Raw genomic sequence first — 22,246 nt, 5'->3', positions numbered from 1 at the left:
TCCAACACCAAAGAATACAAAAACAAGATAACATGTCTAAGGTTGGGTATCACTGGCACCTTTTAATATCTCCTTTCACCTGACATGCGGAGTTAAAGGCATTCTTGAACAGGCCAAACACAGGGGTTTAGTCAACTGTGTGATCAGCACAACAAATGCACTCGTATACAGTATTTACGACAAGGAGAATTAAGAAAGACAGGCTCTCGTCCCTGCGAATGGAACATGGCTGACAGATTCCGATGCTTACAACAAAACATAAACACCGATGACAGCTAACATAACAAAAAATACAATTCTTGAACTCTGAGAATTGGAAACTAGCGAAAAAACCAAAATAAATATGAACAAATCACAAAAAAAGAAACTAGCAAAAGGTTTGACCCACTTTATTCACACATGAGGGAGCAGGTGTGACCGATGAAAGTCATGATTTTTGACCATTTTACGCTTTTCTTTTTTTTACAATTTTCCCCTCGTTGTATACATTTTGCTCCTATTGCCGATCTGCAGACAGTTCTGCGTCTTTGACATGGAGAGGAGAGACCAGGCAGATCCCTGTAGCTCCTCCATGAATTTCTCCTCCTCTGTTCGATTGGGACCTACAGAATTATTGCACTCTTCATTCCAAATTAAGAAACTTCTCTCCTGCACCCCCAAGCCCCACCTCAATCACCCCTGAACCCCCAACTCCACCCAAAAAAACTTCTCCCTCCCCCTCCTCCTTGCATCCCATCTGGGCAACAGCGTAGGACTGGGGGGCGTGGGGGATGGGGGGTCCTTTTTTCAATAGCCTCTCCTTTCCTGAATCTCTCCTCTCTCTTTCTTCCCTCCCTCCCTCCTTCCCCCGGCTCCCTCGCTCTCATTGCCGGCGGTACCGGTTGACGGGCTTCTCCCCACAGGTGGTGGGCTCGCAGGCGAGTCCGGCGGCATTGGCGGGAGAGACGCTGCTGAGCAGGGCAGGCAGCTCCACGGTGATGGCCGCCTCGATCTTGTCCAGCAGGCAGCCGCCCAGCCAGCCGCACTGGGAGGACAGCTGCTTGAAGCCGCTCACCGGGTTGATGCCGAAGAAGTCGCGGTAGGCGTCCTGGCTGGGCAGGTCGAACTTGCTGATGTTGGTCTTGGCCAGAATGGACTTGAAGATGTAGAAGCGGTCAGGGTCATCCACGATCTCCTTGAAGACCAGCTCGGGGTCGCTGAAGAAGCCCATCTTGTCGCGGAAGGTCTGGATGTAGCGGTCGACCAGCAGGGCGTGGATGCGCACGCGGATCCCGTGCTGGCGGATGAAGGCGATCTTGTTCTCCAGCCGGTTCTCGATCACCTGGTTGAGGTCCTCCAGCAGGGAGACCTCCTCTTTGATGAAGAGGTCGCGGATGGTGTCGGGGGCGTACTCGTAGGGCCAGAAGGAGCTGACGTAGATGCGCGGCGGCTCCGTCACATTGATGAGTGGCGCCATGTTCCAGAAGAGGGCGCCGTAGACGCGCATGAGCTCCTGGGTGGCCAGGTTGTCGGCCTTGTTGAGGATGATGCGGATCTGGGACTCACGGCCCTTCAGCTGCCTGAACAGCGTCTCCAACTCCAGGCCCACATCCAGCTTGGTGGGGTCGAACACCAGGAAGATCATGTCTGCGCGGTCAATAAACCACTGGCACACGTCACCGAACGGGTAACCTGGAGGGACAGAGAGCTTTTACTGGTGGTGTTCAAATGCGTGTGTGTGTATGTGTGTGTGTGTGTGTGTGTGTGTGTGTGTGTATACGTGTGTGTATTTGTGTGTGGGTGTATGTGTGTGTGTGTGTGTATACGTGCGTGTATTTGTGTGTGGGTGTATGTGTGTGTGTGTGTATACGTGTGTATGCGTGTGTGTGTCTATGTATGTGTGTGTGTGTGTGTGTGTGTGTGTGTGCGCATGTGTGTGTGTGTATACATGCGTGTATTTGTGTGTGGGTGTATGTGTGTGTGTGTGTATGCGTGTGTATGCGTGTGTGTCTATGTATGTGTGTGTGTGTGTGTGTGTGTGTGTGTGCGCATGTGTGTGTGCGTATGTGTGTGTGTATACGTGTGTGTATTTGTGTGTGGGTGTATGTGTGTGTGTGTGTGTGTGTATGTGTGTGTATGCGTGTGTGTGTCTATGTATGTGTGTGTGTGCTCCCTGACCTCTCTCCTGCTGCTTGCGGTTCTCAATGATGCCGGGCGTGTCTACGATGTTGACCCTCTCCAGGAGCTTGTTGGGAATCTCGATGCCCACCAGCTTCTCAAGGAATCCCTGGCCGAACTTCTCCAGAGGAGAGAAGTTGCGGGAGCTGTCGGCTGCCATAACGATGCCCTCTAGGGTCCGGTACTTCTGACCGTGCATGATCACAGTAAACTCACCAGTGGTGGGCTCAGCACCTGGTAGGTGGGGGGTGGGGGATTTAGCAACATTCTAAATTTCAGCTTTGAGCTGATCATAGGTCAATGTGCACACACCCTACCATCATTAAGTCATTAAACCTTTAAGGTGTGAGGTCACAAACGTGATGAGAATGTTCTGAACTGAATGATCTGAATCTTGATGTAATAATCACTACTGGAAATTGAAAACGATGGAGGGCTAATGACATACTGACAGTCTATTTGCAAAGGCACTGATAAACTGCACCTTGATAAAATAGGTGTGTGCATACCTGTGTAGAGCTAGTAGATTAAGTGTTTTTAACTGCGTAATGACCTCTGTAGGGCTGGTAGTTTATGGGTATTTCCCTGTGCAGAGCTGGTAGTTTAGGTGCTCACTTGCATAGAGCTGGTAGATTTTTTTGGGTAAGATGGTGGATGTCAGGTGTCCACATACCTTTGGTCATATTGTGTACATTCACCTCTGTTTGGTTGGTATATTAAATGTGTGTACCTATGTAAGACCGATAGATTTTAGTTGTATTTACCAGTGTAGTGCTAGCCAGGCAGGTGCATTTATCTGTGTAGAGTTTGTGAGGGCAGGTGCATGTACCTGTTTAGAGCTCAGAGGGCAGGTGCATATACCTGTGTAGAGCTCAGAGGGCAGGTGCATATACCTGTGTAGAGCTTGTGAGGGAAGGTGCATATACCTATGAAGAGCTCAGAGGGCAGGTGCATATACCTGTGTAGAGCTCAGAGGGCAGGTGCATATACCTGTGTAGAGCTCAGAGGGCAGGTGCATATACCTGTGTAGAGCTCAGAGGGCAGGTGTATTTACCTGTGTAGAGCTCGTGAGGTGTGTTATGCATGCCCAGCAGGTAGTTGATCATGGTGGACTTGCCAACGCTCCATGGGCCCAGAAACAGGACCAGGGGTTTGGAGGCGATCTCAGCCTCTGGGGGGGCACAGTCAGGACAGAGGGACAGGACAGAAGAACAGCCTGTCAGCATAGTCACAAAGGCCTGAGGCCGGCAGTCTGATCCACAGAACAGTCTAGAAAAGGCCACTGAGCAGAGAGCAGGTTCCCTGGAAACAAGCAGATGGACTGGAAGGGCAGACCAGCCGTTTGGAGGGTCTGACCGATGTGTGGTCGTGTGGCAGAGGGGTGGAACAAGGTGGAATGGCAGAAAGTAAGCAAGGCCCACTGATATTACAATGACATCATTTTCTCCCAGTTGTTGTAATAACCCAAAAACGAAGTGCTTACTGTTAGCATAACAACCCTAGCTTCAGTGTGCCTTGTTTACAATTTTCTACTTTTTTCACCAAGTGTCATTGGATACCATCCATGGCCACCAGAGGGTGAGCTTTCTTCAAGGACAGAGTAAGACAACGGTGTTAAGGATGGCCTGAGCTTAGTCTGAGAATGAAGGGAAGCTCACTGGTTTTTCTGAAAGGCTTTGAAAATGTGTGTGAAGGAGTGAAAAGATGGAAAGATGGATGAGGATGTAAGATGGAGAGATGGATGTAAAATACGGGTATGGGGGTGATGGAGGGCAGTGGGAGGGGGGAGGACGGAGGGATGGATGAGGACGTAAGAGATGGATGGAGAGATGGATATAACAGACAGGTCTAGGGGATGACGGAGGGCAGGGTCATGGTTACCTGACACCTCGTGTTGTCGGAGCTCATTGTACTTGTACGCCTGCTCCATAGGCTTGATGGCGGTCTGGTAGATCTTACGCAGCTTCAGCATAGCGGCTGGGGGGCCAGGGGGAGAGAGACAGAGACGGAGAGAGAGAGAGAGAGTGAGAGAGAGAGAGAGAGGGGGAGGTAGAGTTTCACAGAGAAAGAGAAAAGCAGAGAGTGAGAGTGGAAGAGAGAAAGGGAGGGGGAAGAGAGGGAGGGAGAGAGAGAGACAGAGAAGTAGAGAGGAAGGGAGAGAGTGAAAGGGAGGGGGAGACAGGGAGGGAGAGAGAAACAGAGAAGTAAAGAGTGATGGAGACAGTGAATGAGAGAGACAGTAGGAGAGAGAGAGGGAAAGAGAGAGAAAGGGAGGGAAGGCAAGAGAGAGAGGGGAGAGATAAAAAGCAGAAAGAGAGAGAGAAGCAGGGAGAAATGGTTTTGTGTTAGTTGTGTTTCTGAAGAAAAAAATTAAATGTAACACTTGCGTTTAACTGTAAATTGAAGTGAAGGACACAGAGTTGACTGAACCCAGGGCTCTGTGAGCCTGGCCTACAGAGCGCCCCCTTGTGGCTCTTACAGGTATAGGTTGCAGAAGGCTCGGCCATGTCCAGCTGCAGCTTCTCCTCGATGTGGGACCTGTCTCTCATGAATGACACCACCTCCTCTTCCTTCACCTCCTCTTCCTCCTCCCCCTCTTCTTCCACTGTGGAGACAGAAAATCAGCTGGTCAGTTCAACAACCAGCTGTAAATACAATGCCAGCCGTACGAGTGGCAGCCGTCACTTACAGAACAACATCAAGTCCGCAACACTAACTCATTTTTACTACAAAACAAAGCCATCTTTTTCCACATCATTAACTCATTTTACTGCAAGGCAGAGTTTTTTTTTTTTACAACGACACTAAATCATTTTTACAGCAAGTAGATGACAGAATGAGATACAATTCCCCCCCAAAATAGACCAGTTAATAAAAAAAATGGAATATAGGACCATATCATTGTTCAGTACCCCTCACTGTTTCAGGAGAAATACAAATCGCTTTTGGTTTATTTCATCGCTACTTACACCACCAGTGTTATTGTTGCCATTGTTGTTATGATGACTATTAGTAATTATTGTGTTTTATTATTTCTGCCATGTCTTCATTTCCTCAATTATTAATTTAACTTAATTTATTTGAATTCTATTAACATCAGTGTTGGCGCAGAACAGCCAACAACTGAGAACCTCAATAAATCTGTCCTTTTTATTTCTGAACTGAAAGTTGTTCACAGCCTTGTTGTTCACAGAACGTTGTGACATAATGCAATTCAGAGATGACGGAACGCAAGTTAATTGGACAATTCGATGCTGAAGTGATGCGCAGTGTCAGATGTCGAAGGGATCTGTCATTTAATACATTCACCCCCCCCCTCCCCCTGTAATTGCTCTGCTTATTTATGGAGCAGGGCCATTCTCAAAGAGCTAACATGCGCATATATCACAGATATACCAGGCCCATATGCCCTCTTAATCAGTGTCAGGAGGGCCTAAATGCCAGGGGTAAATTGTATTAAACATCCTCTTGTCGCAGTGAAAGAATCGTGTTCCCGTGTTGATGTCAAGGTTTCTGATTGGACACACTGGGAAAGCTGCATTAACATTTTGAGTGATAGGTTAGTTCAAATGTTAAAAATTGTTTTTTTTTAAATCAGTGTTCTAGAACTCTGTTTCTTTCAATTACCTGTCGTGAAGGTTTCATTAGCATTAGAATGTTCAGTTAAGAACATTCTAATCACATAATTGTGATCTCACACCTTAAAGGGTTGAATGTTTTAAAATATAAAGTGAGCATCAACATAAACAACTGTCTGCCGGTGACTAATGCCTGAAAGTTCACGGTCTTCGGTTTTGTATTTAAACAGATATCGTGGCATTTTTGTTTCTTGCCAATTTTTTTTTTTTTTGCTGGTACCTTTGACAAGTTCCACGAGCTCTTCTTCCTCCGGGACGTCTTCGACGACAGCTTCCTGCTCATCTGCCATCTCCGTGGGAACGACGATTTCCTCTGCTTCCTCCGGGACCTCGGCCGTTGGCTCAGGAGCCGCCTCAGCTTCAGGCTCTGCCTCCTCTATGGCCTCCGTGGCTTCCTCTGAAGCCTCGTCCTCCACCGGTACTTCAACAGCCTCCTCTTCAGTTTCTGGAGCCTCTACAGCTTCTTCCACCACCACCTCCTCTTCCTCCACCTCCTCCACCTCCTCCTCTTCTGCTGTTTCTTCCACTGAATGTTCCTGCTCCTCTTCAGCAGAGGTCTCCTCACTCACCACCAGCTCCACTGCCTCTTCCTCCTGCTCCTGCTCCTCTTCCTCCTCCTCCTCCTCCTCCTCCTCCTCTTCACTCTCGGTGGACTCTAACTGAGAAGCATCTTCAGCATCTGCCTCCTCCTCTTCCTCCTCCTCCTCCTCTGCTTCCTCCTCCTCCTCCTCCTCTTCCTCCGACTCAATCACCTCCTCCACTGCGTCGGTCTCCGTCTCAGCACTGTCCTCCTCTTCCTCGGACTCAGCCACGGCCTCCTCTACAGAGGAACTCTTGCCCTCCTCCTCCTCCTCCTCCTCCTCCTCCTCCTCCTCCTCCTCCTCCTCTTCCTCTTCCTCATGGTCTTCAACCACCTTCTCCTCCTCCTCCTCCTCTTCCTCCTCTAGGGGGAGCTCTTCGGCAGTCTCTTCGGCAGACTCTTCGGCTGACTCTTCGGCTGACTCCTCGGCGCTCGGGGCGTCCTGCTCGGTGGCGCCCCCTGTGGCCGCAGGACAGGGTTGGCAGACGCCTCTCTCCGGGGCGGGGGCGGGTGTGTCATTGGAACTCTGGCTGCGGTCCTCCCCACGGTCGCAGCTGCAGGTGAACAGGTGCTCCTCCTCGGGCTGCTGCAGGTGCAGGTGCACCAGCGGCTCGTCCTCCGCGGCCGACCGGCTCAGCCTATCGGCCGCCGGCTCTGAGGGAAAACAGGAAGAGAGAGTCAGAGGAGCGCAGTGCAAACAGGAAGTGTGAGCCAAACAAACACAAAACAGAGGAAGCATCGGATATAACATTAGAGATGACAGGCTCTCCTTCAATGAATTACAATTCACTTTATGAATTGTAAAAAAGTGCTCATAATGCTCCATGACGATCTTTTCAAGAATGAATTTGCCAGGCTCTACGTTTATTAAACTCAAACCTTAACCATCCATAAATCAGAGGACACTCACAAATATCACACGTATGGGGGTACTATTAGAGGGGGTTGGGGAAAGGGAGCTCAGTTTCCTAAGCTTTCATTAACAGATATATCCGCCACTTGTCACTGGTACCTCTGCTGTTTCCAAAAATAAGAAGAGCTCCTACTTCCCTCTACAGTGGACGGTGTTGTGTAACGGGGTTCCAGACATTCAGTATTCCTTTTTTGCCCCTTGACCCCTGACAGCAATGCACATGGCGGGTCAGTTCTGAGCAGATCGAACGTATTGACGTTAGTATTCTTCTCTGTAGTTAGTTTGTGCTTTAAAACGATTCATTTTGGCAGAGAATGCGAATGGCAATGGAAATGAATAGGAGCCTGACAACCGGAACAATGTTGTTAAGGGTCAGCAAGGACACCTGATGTTGCAAATATTCATGCTATGAAAATATGATGGGGTAAGCTCCACAAAATTACTTATGTTATACCAAAGTGAAATATCCCTTTTAACTCAACTACCAATTTAAAACCAAGAAACCAGACGAGGTGATTCGACTGAGTGATCAGGTTGTTCTAATTGACCAATTAAGGGCTGAAATAGCCAGCAGATCCGGTGGCTCTCCCGCACCAGTGTCATAGGGAGCTAGTGTAGCATAATGGGTAAGGAACTGAGCTTGTAACCTAATGGTTGCAGGCTTAATTCCCAGGTAGGACACTGCTATTGCACCTATGAACAAAGTGCTTAACTTGAATTGCTTCAGTGAATATCAAGCTGAATATCATTGCTATTCAATCGCTTGCTGTTCAGAATGCAAGCGATTGCATAGCAAAACAGACTTATGAGAGATGATTTGGTGCCAAAATGAAAAGGGCCTTTTTTGGACCTAGGTGCCTGCGTTGTTCACACCTCTACTCACGGGAGCAGTGCCATGGGGGCATGTAAAAACCTTGGTGAGTTGGGAGCTTGGGTTAACATTTCAGTCACAGGATGGTACCTCTCATCTGACCAAGTTCAAATACATAATGTAAATACTTCAACTCTTCAGATGGCAGTTCAATTTGAAAATCCTCCTTGTAGAGCCTTGAGAATTTTCCATAAAAAAGTATTCAAAATAAAAGATTTTTACCCAGGGCTGAAAAGCTCATTGGATTGGTTCTGAGGGAAGGCTGCCACCAAATGGCTCACCAGGAGCAGTGCAAGTATTTACAATGCCAGCTCTGCTTAGCTTCAGCTGTTTGAGATGTTAGAGATCAAAAGGTTGGCTCCTAATGGTCAATAACCACATGGGAGAACAGTTCTGTGGGTGCATTTGTGCTCTGAAATGCTGTATACGCTGCACACACACACACACACGCACACGGAAAATGCTTATTTACACGGCTGCCATGGTTTCACAACATAGTTGGTATGCTGGGGACTCCCCATCACAGAATAGCCAGTGTACCGGGACAGAACAGGATGATCCCATAGTGACTAGTTATACCAGGGCCACTAAATACCAGCCACTCCCCTACAAGCACACCTCTTCCAGCTCACCTCTACACCTAAATATAGAGCCCCTGTGGGACTTAGCAGCCTGTTAAGAGAGTCTGAGGAACATGTCACATAGTTTAACGTGAGGCAGTGATACTGTAAGTGTATACAGTTCGTGTTTCAGGTTATATATACATTGTGAGGACAGCTGACAGAGCCGTCTGATTTGCACCTCCAAAGCTGAGGACCCAAGAGCCTAAACACTGCTTTCCTGTCCACCACTTGGATCCAGACAGGAATCCTGGACTGAGAGGCTAATGCTACACACACACACACACACACACACACACACACAAACAAACAAACAATATACAGAGGAAACCGTGAGTAGGAATGCCAAGCCTTTTATTCAATATAGCCCTAACATACTGTATATAACCCAGTTTATGTAAATTACATTACATTACATTCATTTGGCAGACGCTTTTATCCAAAGCGACGTACAAAAAAAGTGCATTTCATGATCGTAGACAACTGCTGAACACGGGTTCAGTAAGGTACAATTACTTATTTTGTACAGCTATTTCTAGCCGAGAACAATGAACACTATTCTGGTCTAACATCTGCAAAGCCAACTAGGCAGAAGAATAAGCTACAGAATTAGGACAAATACAAATTACCAAGAAGTGCAGGGATGGGGCAACATGTAACAAGTGACAGGAAATCTCTGCTTACAGAAATGAGAGTCACCTGAGCTGATATCATGGCAGAATGTTTCTATCTTTCTATTTATTATTGTGGGGCCTGGGCAGGTGGGGCTGGGGGTTGGGGGACTGCACTTAAGCCTTAACAGATGGTGGAATCCTACTGTTCCCTTGTGACACCTGACTTATGAAGGGACGTGTGATGCAATAGAGGTGGCAACATCTGCAATGTACTGACCACAGAGACTAGCAACCACATGGCTTCAGATTTTAATCCAGTACTGTGGCAATGCAATTGCAATTGCAATTTTATTATATATTCAGGTCTGTAGAATATGATATTACTATACACTGAAAATAACTGAACACCATGGCTGATCCAAAATAGATCCAGAGCTAGAGAGTTTTTGGCCGATATTCATCTGACAAAAAGACAGTTATGCAACAATAATTAAAATAATGCAGTTGTAAACTTGACACACCTCTCATAACCAGGCATGTCAGCTTATTACAGTTTATGACTTCTGTCTTCTGTCTTCTGACTTCTGACTTCTGCTTGATTCTAAATGGTCACTGAATGGTAACTAACTTTCACAGCAGGTTATGACAAGTGTTATGTCACACTTATGAAATTGTAATAGAGACCTTATGGAATATTGTTCAAGGAAAGTGTTACAATGTGCAATATTCATGAAAAAGAATGAGATGGAAATTCAGAGAACATATGAACCCCACAGCAACAGGAAGGCAAGACTTCCACAGCACTTAGAGGGTGGCCCTTTCTCAGTGCTTAGCGGGTGGCCCTTTCTCAGTGCTTAGCGGGTGGCCCTTTCTCAGTGCTTAGCGGGTGGCTCTTTCTCAGTGCTTAGCGGGCGGCTCTTCCGCAGTGCTTAGCGGGCGGCTCTTCCGCAGTGCTTAGCGGGTGGCTCTTCCGCAGTGCTTAGTGGGTGGCTCTTCCTCAGTGGTTAGCGGGAGGCTCTTCCGCAGCGCTTAGCGGGTGGCTCTTCCGCAGAGCTTAGCGGGAGGTTGTTCTGCAGTGATAAGTGGGTAGCTTCACAGGACCTGTCCCCTTCGGTCGTAAATGAAGCCACTAATGAAGCCAGTAGAGCTCCATCCCTTCACACTCTGCCAGCGAAGGTAGATAATCCCCTGGCTAAACCACAGCCCTATGTCACTGTCAAATGTGGACTTGAAAATACTCTTCAAAGCCCAGGCAATACCACTACCATCAGTCATGTGACAATGGACCCAGATCAGACTGGAGCAGACTGGTTGCATTGTGTGAATTATAAACTCTCCACTGACGCTATCTGGTTATTTAAAACAGGAGTGAGAAATGACGTAATGGAGTAGGCTGGCTAAGGCTTCCTAAATCTTTTTTGTATCATGAATGGATGGACTCATGAACCTATCTGAGATTAATATAATGTGCTCTGTTTATTGAACCAGTCATACTGAATTCCGTCTATAGGGCTCTCTGGCAAATTTGGGAAACTGCTCTAATGTCCTTCAGGATGTGGAATACATCATCGTTCACGGATCAGGTCCAGTGCGTGACGTCCTTCGGTTTGGGCCTCCGAGGCCTTGAGCAGGCTCCAGAGCACGCCGTTCACGATTGCGTCTCTGAGGGATCAGCTGCGGTATCGCATTACCCCGCAGCTGCCAGACCACAAAAAAAGCTGAGGCGTTCCAGCGAGCCACGAAGGGAAACAGACGGGCCCCAAGACGCAATCAGCCTATGTGCTAACAACGCGCTAATGAATGCATTCACCTCTGTTTCTACATATCTATAGCCTTCACACATAGATTATACGTATATATGCAGATGATAGTCGCTACTGTGAAGAAGTTCTGAGCTGGAGCCAGATGTGGCCCATATTCTTCATTCCACTGAAAATATGTGGTTGTTGCTGGCACTCATTTATCCCCAGTAGTCATGCTCAGGGAGCCTTACATATCTTGTGTTGATCACATAGAATGCCATTTTACACAGCTGCATAATCCACTGATGTGAATCAGGTGCTGCAATTTGCTCAGTGGCACAGCTGCAATGGCCCATATGGAATTTAAACCTGCAGCCTTCTTGCTCAAAGATCAGATGTCAAACCAATAAGCAGTACTAAACAACATGATACTTGGTTTCATAAAATTATTATTATTTTATTTTTTTACAGAGTAGCTAAAGAAAGCAGTGCTGTATCTAATACATAACGGACTGAGAACTGAATGAATGGTGTGGGTGATCTGATGATCAGAAATGGGCAATTGGTCAGGTGGTCATCATATGGCCAGATGGTCATATGGCCAGGTAGTAATATGGTCAGGTGGTCGTATGGTTAGATGGTGATATGTCAGGTGGTAATATGGTCAGGTGGTCATATGGTTAGATGGTGATATGTCAGGTGGTAATATGGTCAGGTGGTCATATGGTCAGCATGTTTACTCCAGTGTGTGATGGTATCCAGTCTGGTTCTGGTTATTGTTCATGGGCATTTTCAGTCTTAAGAAGCCTTATTTGCGCTTATTTGTACAGGCAAACAGTGAACTCACTGTGATTTGGGCACGGTGATCTACTACTGCTCAAAGACACCTGCAAAACCAAAACCACGACCCATATACTGTTCTGCACAGTTATCAACAGGGCGCTATCTTCAGCACTCCCAGCAGGGGGCGAGAATGAGCCGAAACACTGGAAAAGCATCCCTTTCACCCCTGGCATTCAACCCCAACCTCCCCCCCCCCATCCATCAACACCCTCCCCCACAAACAACCCCAACCCCACCAGCTCACTGACCCTGATTGTAAATACCACAGCCAGATTTAAGTCTTCCTTGGCTGCTGTTAATTGATTGAAAAAAAAAAAACCTTAAGCTTCTCTCTGCAGACACAGTATGACTATGGGCAGCCAGTAGAGGTGTTTCTGCCAAGACCTTACAGACAGTATGACAATTTACTTACATTACATCTATTACGTAATGGCAACACACAAGTGTGTGTTTGCTTGTAGCAAAGGTTTGGTAGCAAATATTGAACAGCTGTTACCCCCTTTACATAAATAAGATGATTTTCAAAAAAAGTGCAGAAAAGTATTACTTTTATACCATACATATGCTGATTTCATTTCCTTCCATCATAGCCATGCAGAAAAAGGAAGTAGAATTTAAAAAAATGTTTATAGTAACTGAGGAATCTGAATGAAAAAGATGGTTGCACAATTAGGTCAATTAGCAGAACAGTTAGCACAAGCCAGCTCTATTAGCTGGCTAGGTAGCTGTCCAGTATTTCAAATAGAAGTTAGTATCTAGCTAGTTTACATGACTATTACTCTGGGAAACGTAGCTCATGCTAAACGGGTACGCCTGTTTTTTAACACCTCATTTTTATGTAATTCTGATTTATTGTTAAACTAATTATGGCAAATTCGTTTCTTACCTAATTATGGAAAATTGGCTGGCAGTACGATGGTGGTATGACTTTGTGACATTATTCCGTGATTTAACGGCAGGTGCCATTAAGGATACAGTGAGGGCACAGGAGGTAAGTGTCAAGTGTGTATTGCACTGAAAGCAAACAGGGATTCAGTGGATTCCGACACGTTCGTCAGCGTGACTCTGGACGAGTCACCGTGCAGCCGTGACAACATTGGCGGAACGCATACAATGGCGCCTCCCCGACAGTCCTAAAAATAAGAGGGCATGACGCACCCCACTGGCACAGGCCAAGGCAACTGTGGAACACCTGAGGCGATGAGAACAAAAAACGGGTAAAACCGTCCCCGCTGAGCTCCAAACACAACAGCAGTACGCAAACGTCTCGTTTCGACACCCTCTGTTGGCCGTAATTCCGCCTGCTGTGCCAGCAGCATAAAAATGGCCGTGTCATTCGTTTGCCCTCCATGTTTATTTCTGGGGCATGACTGAGCGCCGCAGCACAGTCACGGCAAGAGAGCGAGGCGTCGCGTGTTTCCAGTGACTCGCCAAATTAAGGTTTCACCGCAGCGTAGTGGAGCGCAAAGTGAACATTGCATTGCAAAAAGAAAAAGTTCACTAAAAATTATTTGATCCAGTTAAGGTGCCTTGCTGCGGAAAGCCAAGTTTTTTGATTCGCTGAGACTGGGCCAGTGATTGACAGTGCATGGTAGAACCACCCATCCTGGGGTTTATGAACTCTCACTCTCCCATAACTGAAATCCAGCATTCACTCCATCTTGACTTGACATGGTAATATTTTCTTGTCGTGCTGTAGAAATGTCAAAATCTTTCAAAATTCGAAGTCAGTGTCCTAGAACTCCATTGCTTTTGAATTACCAGTAGTGATTGTTACATCAGCATTAGAATGCTCAGCAAAATGTTCAGACCTTTAAAGCCCAGTTCAGATCAATGATTCGCAATGAGACTGCAACTTGCAAAATTCCAAGACGTCTGGTTGTAAACGTTCTAACTTGCACTTGGCGATTTGACAAGGTGGGCCTTTTGAGACACCAGGCAACGGCTTCAGACGCTCTGCAACTAACCAGTTCACACCGCTACAATTCTCTCTGCAACATTCTAAAACCGATCGTCTCATTGCGAATCATTGGTCTGAACTGGCCTTTAGGGTTAAGCCAGTGGCCACTATTATTCAGTATAATTCCCTCTCTCTCCAACACAGCCACTGTGTGCCGACTGGAGAGTGTTCTGACACAAAATGGCTGCCGTGCTTCACCCACGCAGGATTTGACCCTACAACCTTCTTGTCACAAGCTTGAATCCCAGTTCTCAGGATTGCATTGCCTCCCTGCGTGCGCAGTCATGGCACTTTTACAGTCTGTACGGTCTTTAAATACAGTTAAGCATGTTTACATTACAGGCATTTAGCAGACGCTCTTATCCAGAGCAACTTACACAACTTTTCGCATAGCACTTACATTGCATCCGTTTATACAGCTGGATACAAACTGAAGCAATGCAGGATAAGTACTTTGCTCAGGGGTACAATGGCAGTATCCTACAGGGGAATCAAACCTGCGACCTTTAGGTTACAAGACCAGCTCCTTACCCATTATACACACTGTTTAATGGTCTATCGACCAGGTCATTTAGTATTAAATAAAAAGAAACCCTGCTTCAGTTCCTTGGTCAAACCTAGGCAACTGGCACCAGCAACTGTTTGGTTACAAGCTCCCTGCTGACGACAGTACACTGGCACCCTGTGTATTCTGGCATAACTATTTCATAGCATCTGCAGGATTTAAACACAGTTAATTGTGCTGGAGTCTTATTGTGCAGTCGGGACAGGGGCTGTGGATTTTATTCCCTGCTGGCGGGGTTGGGGTGGGGGGTTGTCGTGGGGTTACGGAAAGCGACAGGTGGCGGTTCTTCTCTGGGACAGAAATAGACCCACAATGGGTCAGGGGTGGAGAGCGAAGAGTAGAGGGGAGAATTCCTCTCCTATTTCACGGCAAAGTGCATCTGTCAGGTCCCTGATGTGGCCGTCTACTGTATTCCTCCTCTCCCTCTCTCTTTCTCTCTGTTTCAGTCTCTCCCTCTTTCTTTCTTTCAGTCTCTCAGCCACATGCCCACATACGCTCACACTTCCACATGCACACACACACACATACACACTGGAGTGTCACCTAGCTGCCACTAATTTGATTTACATGAACATTGACAGACTGACCGTATAGATCATTTAAATCTACACCCTAAGCCGACCAGGATGGGTTTCCCCCTTGAGTCTGGTTCCTTCCAAGGTTCCTTTCTGTCTGTTACCAGGGAGAGTTTCCTGGCTACTGTTTGCCATAGCCTTGCACCTGTTCGCGCGGGGGGGGGGGGGGGTGTTTAGGCCAGAGTTGTCTCTGATACGTATTGTGACAACTGTTTGTGAAATGCGATATATAAATAAATTTGGCTTTTATTTGATTTGACACTCATACATGCACACACACATTATGCTAATGCCAACGCTAATACGCAAAATACTAATATGAATGTGAATGTATAGACTGACTCTTTCTAATGTAAAGGTCCTTGCGAAGCTTATCCCCTTACTGCTCCTCAGTAATCTCTGCTCTTTTCAGGCATTTATGTTATTTTTGTATACGCTATATTTTGTAAGTGAAAAGGTGTCTGTGAGGAACCTGTGAAGTCACTGAGTAGATCGATAAGTGACGACACAGCACCAGGGAATCCCAGGCACCAGGACACAGGCTATGTCACAGGCAAAGCCACGCACAGGATGTAGCAGATTAGCGTTAGTGCGCATTTAGGATTAACCCCGGATTCCTGCGCAATACAGTGAAAGTTATTCAACAGGAACCTGAGAAAACGTGGAGGAACTGGCAGATTGTGCGGGAGGGGAAGTGCGAAGACCAGACGCGACCAAACGGGGCACTCCGGTAACCACAAATCTCGTGAGAGACGAAATAAGAAGGGGGTGCTATACTCCTAAGGGACGTATCCCAAATAATGAATAATAAACCCCTGAACGGGGAACTGAGGAAGAAGGAGTATAAAAAATAAAGGAACAGGGAAACGAGAAATAAAGAACAATAACCGACTTGGAACCAAAGCTGTCTTTCAAAACCGAACACAAGAAATTCCCACTAAAATCAGATGAAAACTGGTTAGTAAGAGGCGGAATGATTGTGCCCAGAAGGTGACACAATGACCCCTAAAAACCGCCAGACTCAGAATCTGGACAAATAGTGTCCTAATACACCTTTTTCCCTAAAAAAAAAAAAACTAAAGTCTAAACTCTTTATAATTTGTTGGTTCCTAAAATACTTCCTTTACCTTGCACAGATAAGAGGCAGAGAACTGGCTAGAGCGAAACACGTTACACTCAAGCACTGTTCCACTGCCTACTGACGCTTTAAATACCCAGCCACAGGTGTGGCTGGTAATCAGCGGAAGACGTGAGCAACCAACAGGTGAGACAGATCACCGTGGTAATTCTGCAGGAATGCAAGGAATGTTAGGGCGAGAATAATCGTCCCACAGGAAACAAAAATAACGATTAGCCGAGTGGCTAATCTGCAGGCTCGAAACTAATCGTCCCCAAACACCAAAATAACGATTAGCCGAGTGGCTGATCTGAATGCTAACAACTGAGCTGGTGCAGGCACGGAAAAATGATCTACCCTGCACAGAAACTGTGACAACAGATAACAGGAATAACGCTGATATACTTGGGGGGGGGGGGGGGGGGGGGGTAGACGACGGGATAAACACCGATTCACTCACTCACAATCTTAGCATGATGCATTACAATTGATGCCTCGCCTTTTGCTTTCAGCCAATGATGTTACGTGGCTTATTCGTTATGCATTCACACAGTGAATGTTATCTTAGGCAAAACAGAAATTTCACCTCCAAAACCCGAACAGGTCACCTTCAATATTTGTCACAATTCACGTACTGATCATTTGGCGCAATATTAATTTTCACAATCTAATGTTTTTTATTATGAAAATAAATAATATGAATGTGTAAGATGGAATGAACACACAATTATGCTTTACAATCCCCTCTAACCCCTTTGAACCTCACTCTCCAACCCCCATCCAGAGCTTGGAGAACCATCTTGAGAATGAATCAATGTACGTAAGTGCAGAAATCAAATCTGTATGTAAATGTGTGTATGTATACATCATGCTTGAAAAATTGTGGACATATGTGCCCAAGCATGCAGAAGTTAATCTGAGGATCACGAACCACCCCCCTTCAGTTCGGAATTCTGAACCCCCCCCACCCCCAAAACTGAACTCCAGGCTATGCCACTGCATTGGGCAGTAAAATGAACTATGGGCATAAGCACGGAAGAGAATCTTGACAGTATGTCCATTGAGGCTGTGGAACACTCTGTCCCCTTCAGATTTCTGCTGAAACATTCTGGAACAAGTGTGCTGAATGCTCTGTCTCATTGTTTCTGAAAGAGGCGGAGCGTTCTGGAACTCTCAGTTACAATGCCTCTGATACATGCGGGCTGTTCTGGAACACTCTGTCACAAAGCTACTGAAATAAAGTGTGAAGTAAATGTTCCCGGACACCTGTCATCTTCACAGCTCTTTAAATGCAACAACTGAGGATACAGATGCTTGTATGTGGAACAGAACCTGTGCCCTTATCACATCAAAATGGAACCGCCCTTTAGCATGCTGCTAATGCATCTCAACTATACGAGTCATCTCTCTTTGTTGTCCATAACACTTTGGGGGTGTGATCCAGAGTGGCTATAGGAATGACGTCTGCGGAGAGGGGGGAGGGGGTCTGTCCAGTTTTGGGAGAGGGGTTGTGATGTGCCTGGTCATGTATTCCCTATGCCCCTATTCAAACACCATCACAGCATCACAGACATGGAATACATTGCAATATATAACATGTATTATAAAATATAAAACATATGACAAATGTATTGCAACACTTGCAACACTAATCTGTGAACGAGATGTTAAAAGTAACTGAAATATAAAAGTAATTAACAGGTTGTGTATGAAAATGAGACGTGTATTAATAGTATAATAGCTCAAACATTGATTGCCTTGGGTATCTCATGCCTGTTACAGCGCCTATAAGCCTTAACTAGTAAGAGGTAATAGAGTACTGTTACCTTTAGAGTACTGTGGCCTCATTAAGTAATACCCAAGTGATACATTGCCTTTCACGTGACAATTAAATAAATATCGTCAACTGCCGTCTCAAACACAGAGTAAAGACAGAGGGACGGCAGGAGGGAAAGAGAGAGAGAGAGAAAGAGAGAGAGAAGGGGAAGATCTTCCAGTTGCCCTGCTACGTTTAGTCATTGACAAGCCAGCATCCCCCCCTCGTGCTCTGAGGCCTAGCAGGTGTCGAAGCCTGGGCCTCGGGTTAAGACCTCTGCCCCCAGAAACATGTGGTCTCAGCTGAGCTTCAGTACTGCCAGCTGGCCGGCCTCCAGGGCGCCATGCGCCAACTGATGACTCATAATTATCCATCACAGAGGGAGTGTGTGGCTCCACCCCTCTGCTTCTGCTCAGCCTGCATTAAGTCCTGGATCCGCTCGACCGCCACCGCGCTCCGGCTGTTGCTACCGTGTGAAATCCGCTGAGCTTTGTGGGCCAAAGGGCCAGGGATGCTAATTAAACGCCTTCAAGGTGTAAAATCACAAACGTGTTAACATCTCAATCAACTGAACGTTCTGATGCTGATGTGACAATCACTGCGGTTAACTGAAAGCAGTGCTGTCGGGTTCTAGAACACTGATTCTGAATTTTGAAAAAACATTTTTTTTTTAAACCTACTCTTTCAATGGGTTAACTGAACACTCCCTAAATGTGGCAGTCTACGCTTTCCCCAAAACAAGCAACAATAAAAATAATTAGTAGAAAAATCAATAAATGCTAATAAAAACACACAATTTAACTTGGCCTTAAATGCTGCTACATAAAAAAATATCTTCTCGAGACTTGGTCCGATAGCATGAGCGTTGTAGAATTCCCACACATACAAATTCAAAACAGAATTTGAGCATAAAGAAAAAACAACTTATAATTTTTGCTCGACCAACTTTAACTCAGTGATATTCAGTAATATTTTGGACACTTTGTTGAAATGCAATTGTGTGACCCAAACAATGATTTAAAAAATCTTAGCTGACTACATTAAAAGAACATTGCTGCAAATCTATTTTCACACATTATGTCAAAGATGAATTCTTGGAATTTGTACAAGCTTAAATCCACATTTAGCACAGCAACAACAACAACAACAAAAAAAAAGATTCCCAACACCAGACTTAAATTCTATTTCCTAAGGAGGTACATGATGGGCCACACAGTTGCCTTTCTTAGGCAGAAGAGGAGAAGTGTGGAGAGGGGTAGAGTTTTTGGGAGAGGAATAGAATTTGACCGCTGTAATGTACAGGAGGTATCAGTGATGAGGGGGCTATCAGTAACATGCAGCCACACATAGTGCTAGACACATTAGAGTACAGATAGCCTAACCGCCCTGGACAGAACATGGCTTTCCACGGTGGTTACCGCATGCATAAAGATCAGCACTCAGTGGTGTACTGCCTTCATCAGTCAAATGGCATAACGTGTCATTGTCATCCTATTAAAAAGGCATTCTTGACAGGTGAATTATACATTTGGAGCAAAAAAGACCTTTTTATGCCCAATACCGGTGGGTTTGGTATTGGTGCTTTACTTATATAAGTAGCACAACAATGTACATTTTGACCGATCAGTTGCGCTTCTGTTTAGTGAGCGACCAATCAGAAGTAAATCTGCCGTGTAAGAGCTGAAGTATGGATAGATGTAGTACTGCATAAAAGTCTACAGGTCTGTACACACCCTGGGACAAACATGCGGTTTTTGCAGTAGAAATGCACTGGCTGCAGTGCATTATGCTGCAGTAATGCAGCTTTGCTCTGTGGGTGACGAAGCCAAGCCGACAGCACTGGGGGAGGGGGGCACATTTCACCCCCATGAAAAGGGCAGAAATATTTGCCCCATGGCACAGAAAGTTTAATAACAGCACTAGACTAGTTTGGGGGGTGTGGGGGGCATCTAAACGCGTGGAGACACATGTATGTACGCATGTCTGGACCGCACAAGCTGAGAGAACCAGGGGGGCGGGCGCAAGACCCTGCCTGTTTTTGGTAATGGGACCCCCCTGTGAGGTCTGCAGTCAGAAACAAATTGTGTTTGTGACAGAGCAGCAGCTGCACCGTGAATTTGAATGGTGGGGGTGGGGGTGTGAGGTGGGGGGGGGTGGCGGTGCAGTGATTGGTGTTGAGGGGTACGAAGCGCGGCCCGCGTGGGAAAGGAGGGGTTTTTACAGTTTGGGAGAAGGGGGAGCGGAGGCACACCGCTTTCACCCATCATGCCCGGTATCCCGTTACGGAGAGCTCTGCGCTCCTCTCCGCCCCGCGGCAGGCTGGGAAACGCATCTGTCCCAAGGACGGACAAGGGCAGCACCCGCCAAACGCCCAACTTCCGCTTTTCCGGGGGAGGTGGGCGACGTGACGAGGAAGAGGCGGAAAGAAGGCCACGTCAGTGCGACCAATCAGAGCCTCTGATTTAAATGTGAACCGTGACTAAAGCGGTTGCTGGTGACTAGTAGCTAGGGAACAGTGCTTGCAATTCAGTGGTTGCAGGTTTAATTTCCAGTTGAGGCACTGCTGTTGTACCCATGAGCAATGGCACTTTAATCTATATTGCTTCAGTGAAGTATCAAACTGTATAAATGAATAGCATGTAAAACACAAGCTGTGTAATTCCCCCTGGATAAGAGCATCTGCCAAGCACATTCATTGACAGAAAACTACTTCCTGTCAATCGGATCACTCAGGGTTGACAGGACATTGGATATTGTTACAGACATTGAGCAGTTCTTTCAGCCAATCTAGTGCTTCTACATCTGCTCCTCTCTCACTCTTTGTCTCCTTCTCTCTCTCTCTCTCTCTCTATTTTGTGCACTGAATTTCCATCAGCTGACCCTTGGCTTCAAACCAGGAGACACTTTCCAAGCCTGTGACGCATCAGAGCACACAGCAGCTATTTGATGCTCTCTTAGTGAAGCATGTGCACAAGCATTAGGTACAAACAATTAACACATACCATACGTGCAGTTTAAGTCATTTAGCAGACACTTGTTTCCAGAACAGCTTATTTCCAACATGCAACCCATTCACACAATTGGATTCTGTACTGAGACAATTCAGCTTCAGTATGGCATCATGCTCAAGGGCACAACTGCAGTGTTATACATGGACATCAGACCTGCAACCGCTGAGGTGCGAGACCCTACTCCCTCATCATTACTTCACACTGCGTCCTGAACGCTGCTGGTTCTCAGTGTGTTACGACCAGAATTGAACCTGCAACCTCACAAGCACCAGCACAGCAGTTTTATTATATTTTGCCACCAGTCAGGCTCAGCACAGTTTACACCCCCCCAGTCGAGCCAGCCAGTGTGGGCAGGGTTTTTCTTTGTGACTCGAACCTGGAGCCTTCCACGGGCCGACTCTTCTCTGTGCTGACCCACCACGTTGGAAGTTGGACTTTTCTCCATCAAGTAACCAGACTGAGTGATTCAATACCTCCATCCCCTGACTTCACCTCCTCTCCTCTCCAACATTTCATCTCCAATTCCTCCCTCATCTCCTCTATTCTCCTCTCCTCTCCTCTCCTCTCTTCTCCAACACCTCTTTTAATTTTCATCCTGTCCTCCTCTACCAACTGGACTCCTCCAAACCCCGATAGCCCCCTCCACACTTCTCAAAGGCCCTGTTCTGTACCTCAGCATGCATACACATGTACACACACATGTACAGACATACGCACACACACACACACACACACGCACATGCACACACACACACCTACACACCTACACACACACACACACACACACACGCACACACACACACACACACACCTACACACACACACACACACACACACGCACACCTACACACACACACACACACCTACACACACACGCGTGCACACACACACCTACATACACACACACACACACAGACACACACACGCGTGTGCACACACACACACACACACACACAGACACACACGGTGAGCGGTGTCCTTACCTGCCGCGGTCAGAGCCAGCAGAGAGAGGAGACAGAAGCAGATTGTGGCTATGCCCTTCATTTTTCCTGCCTGCCAGGAGAACTCTGACACTCGCACCGGCTATTTATACCAGGGGGGTGGAGGAGTGGGCGTGGCGGGAGGAAAGGTCAAAGGGCCGTGCCAAGTGCCACGGCAACCACACGCAGGGCAGCCATTCCGTGTCGGAGCAGCTGCCCGCTCCTGTCAGATCAGAGGAAAGGG

General features: G+C 46.7%; 1 protein-coding gene across 2 annotated transcripts; it reads right to left on the bottom strand.

Annotated features, from left to right (window-relative positions):
• Positions 1-37: 37 nt before the first annotated feature.
• On the bottom strand, positions 38-22,111 carry LOC118219855 (sarcalumenin-like). 2 transcript variants are annotated; one of them, XM_035403338.1, is made up of 8 exons: positions 22,006-22,111; positions 6,683-7,029; positions 6,016-6,652; positions 4,637-4,762; positions 4,039-4,134; positions 3,212-3,328; positions 2,158-2,391; positions 38-1,671 (listed from the first exon to the last, which is right to left on the bottom strand). In XM_035403338.1, exons 1-8 carry the CDS (start codon positions 22,064-22,066, stop codon positions 863-865), a joined length of 2,427 nt encoding a protein of 808 aa, XP_035259229.1. In that variant the 5' UTR covers positions 22,067-22,111; the 3' UTR covers positions 38-862. The 2 variants fall into 2 exon arrangements, with proteins under 2 accessions (XP_035259229.1, XP_035259228.1); XM_035403337.1 differs by having other exon boundaries at positions 6,016-7,029.
• Positions 22,112-22,246: the final 135 nt, after the last annotated feature.

Source organism: Anguilla anguilla, chromosome 2, assembly GCF_013347855.1.
Source record: "Anguilla anguilla isolate fAngAng1 chromosome 2, fAngAng1.pri, whole genome shotgun sequence".
NCBI lineage: Eukaryota > Metazoa > Chordata > Actinopteri > Anguilliformes > Anguillidae > Anguilla > Anguilla anguilla.
This window is presented reverse-complemented; position numbering and strand designations above follow the sequence as displayed.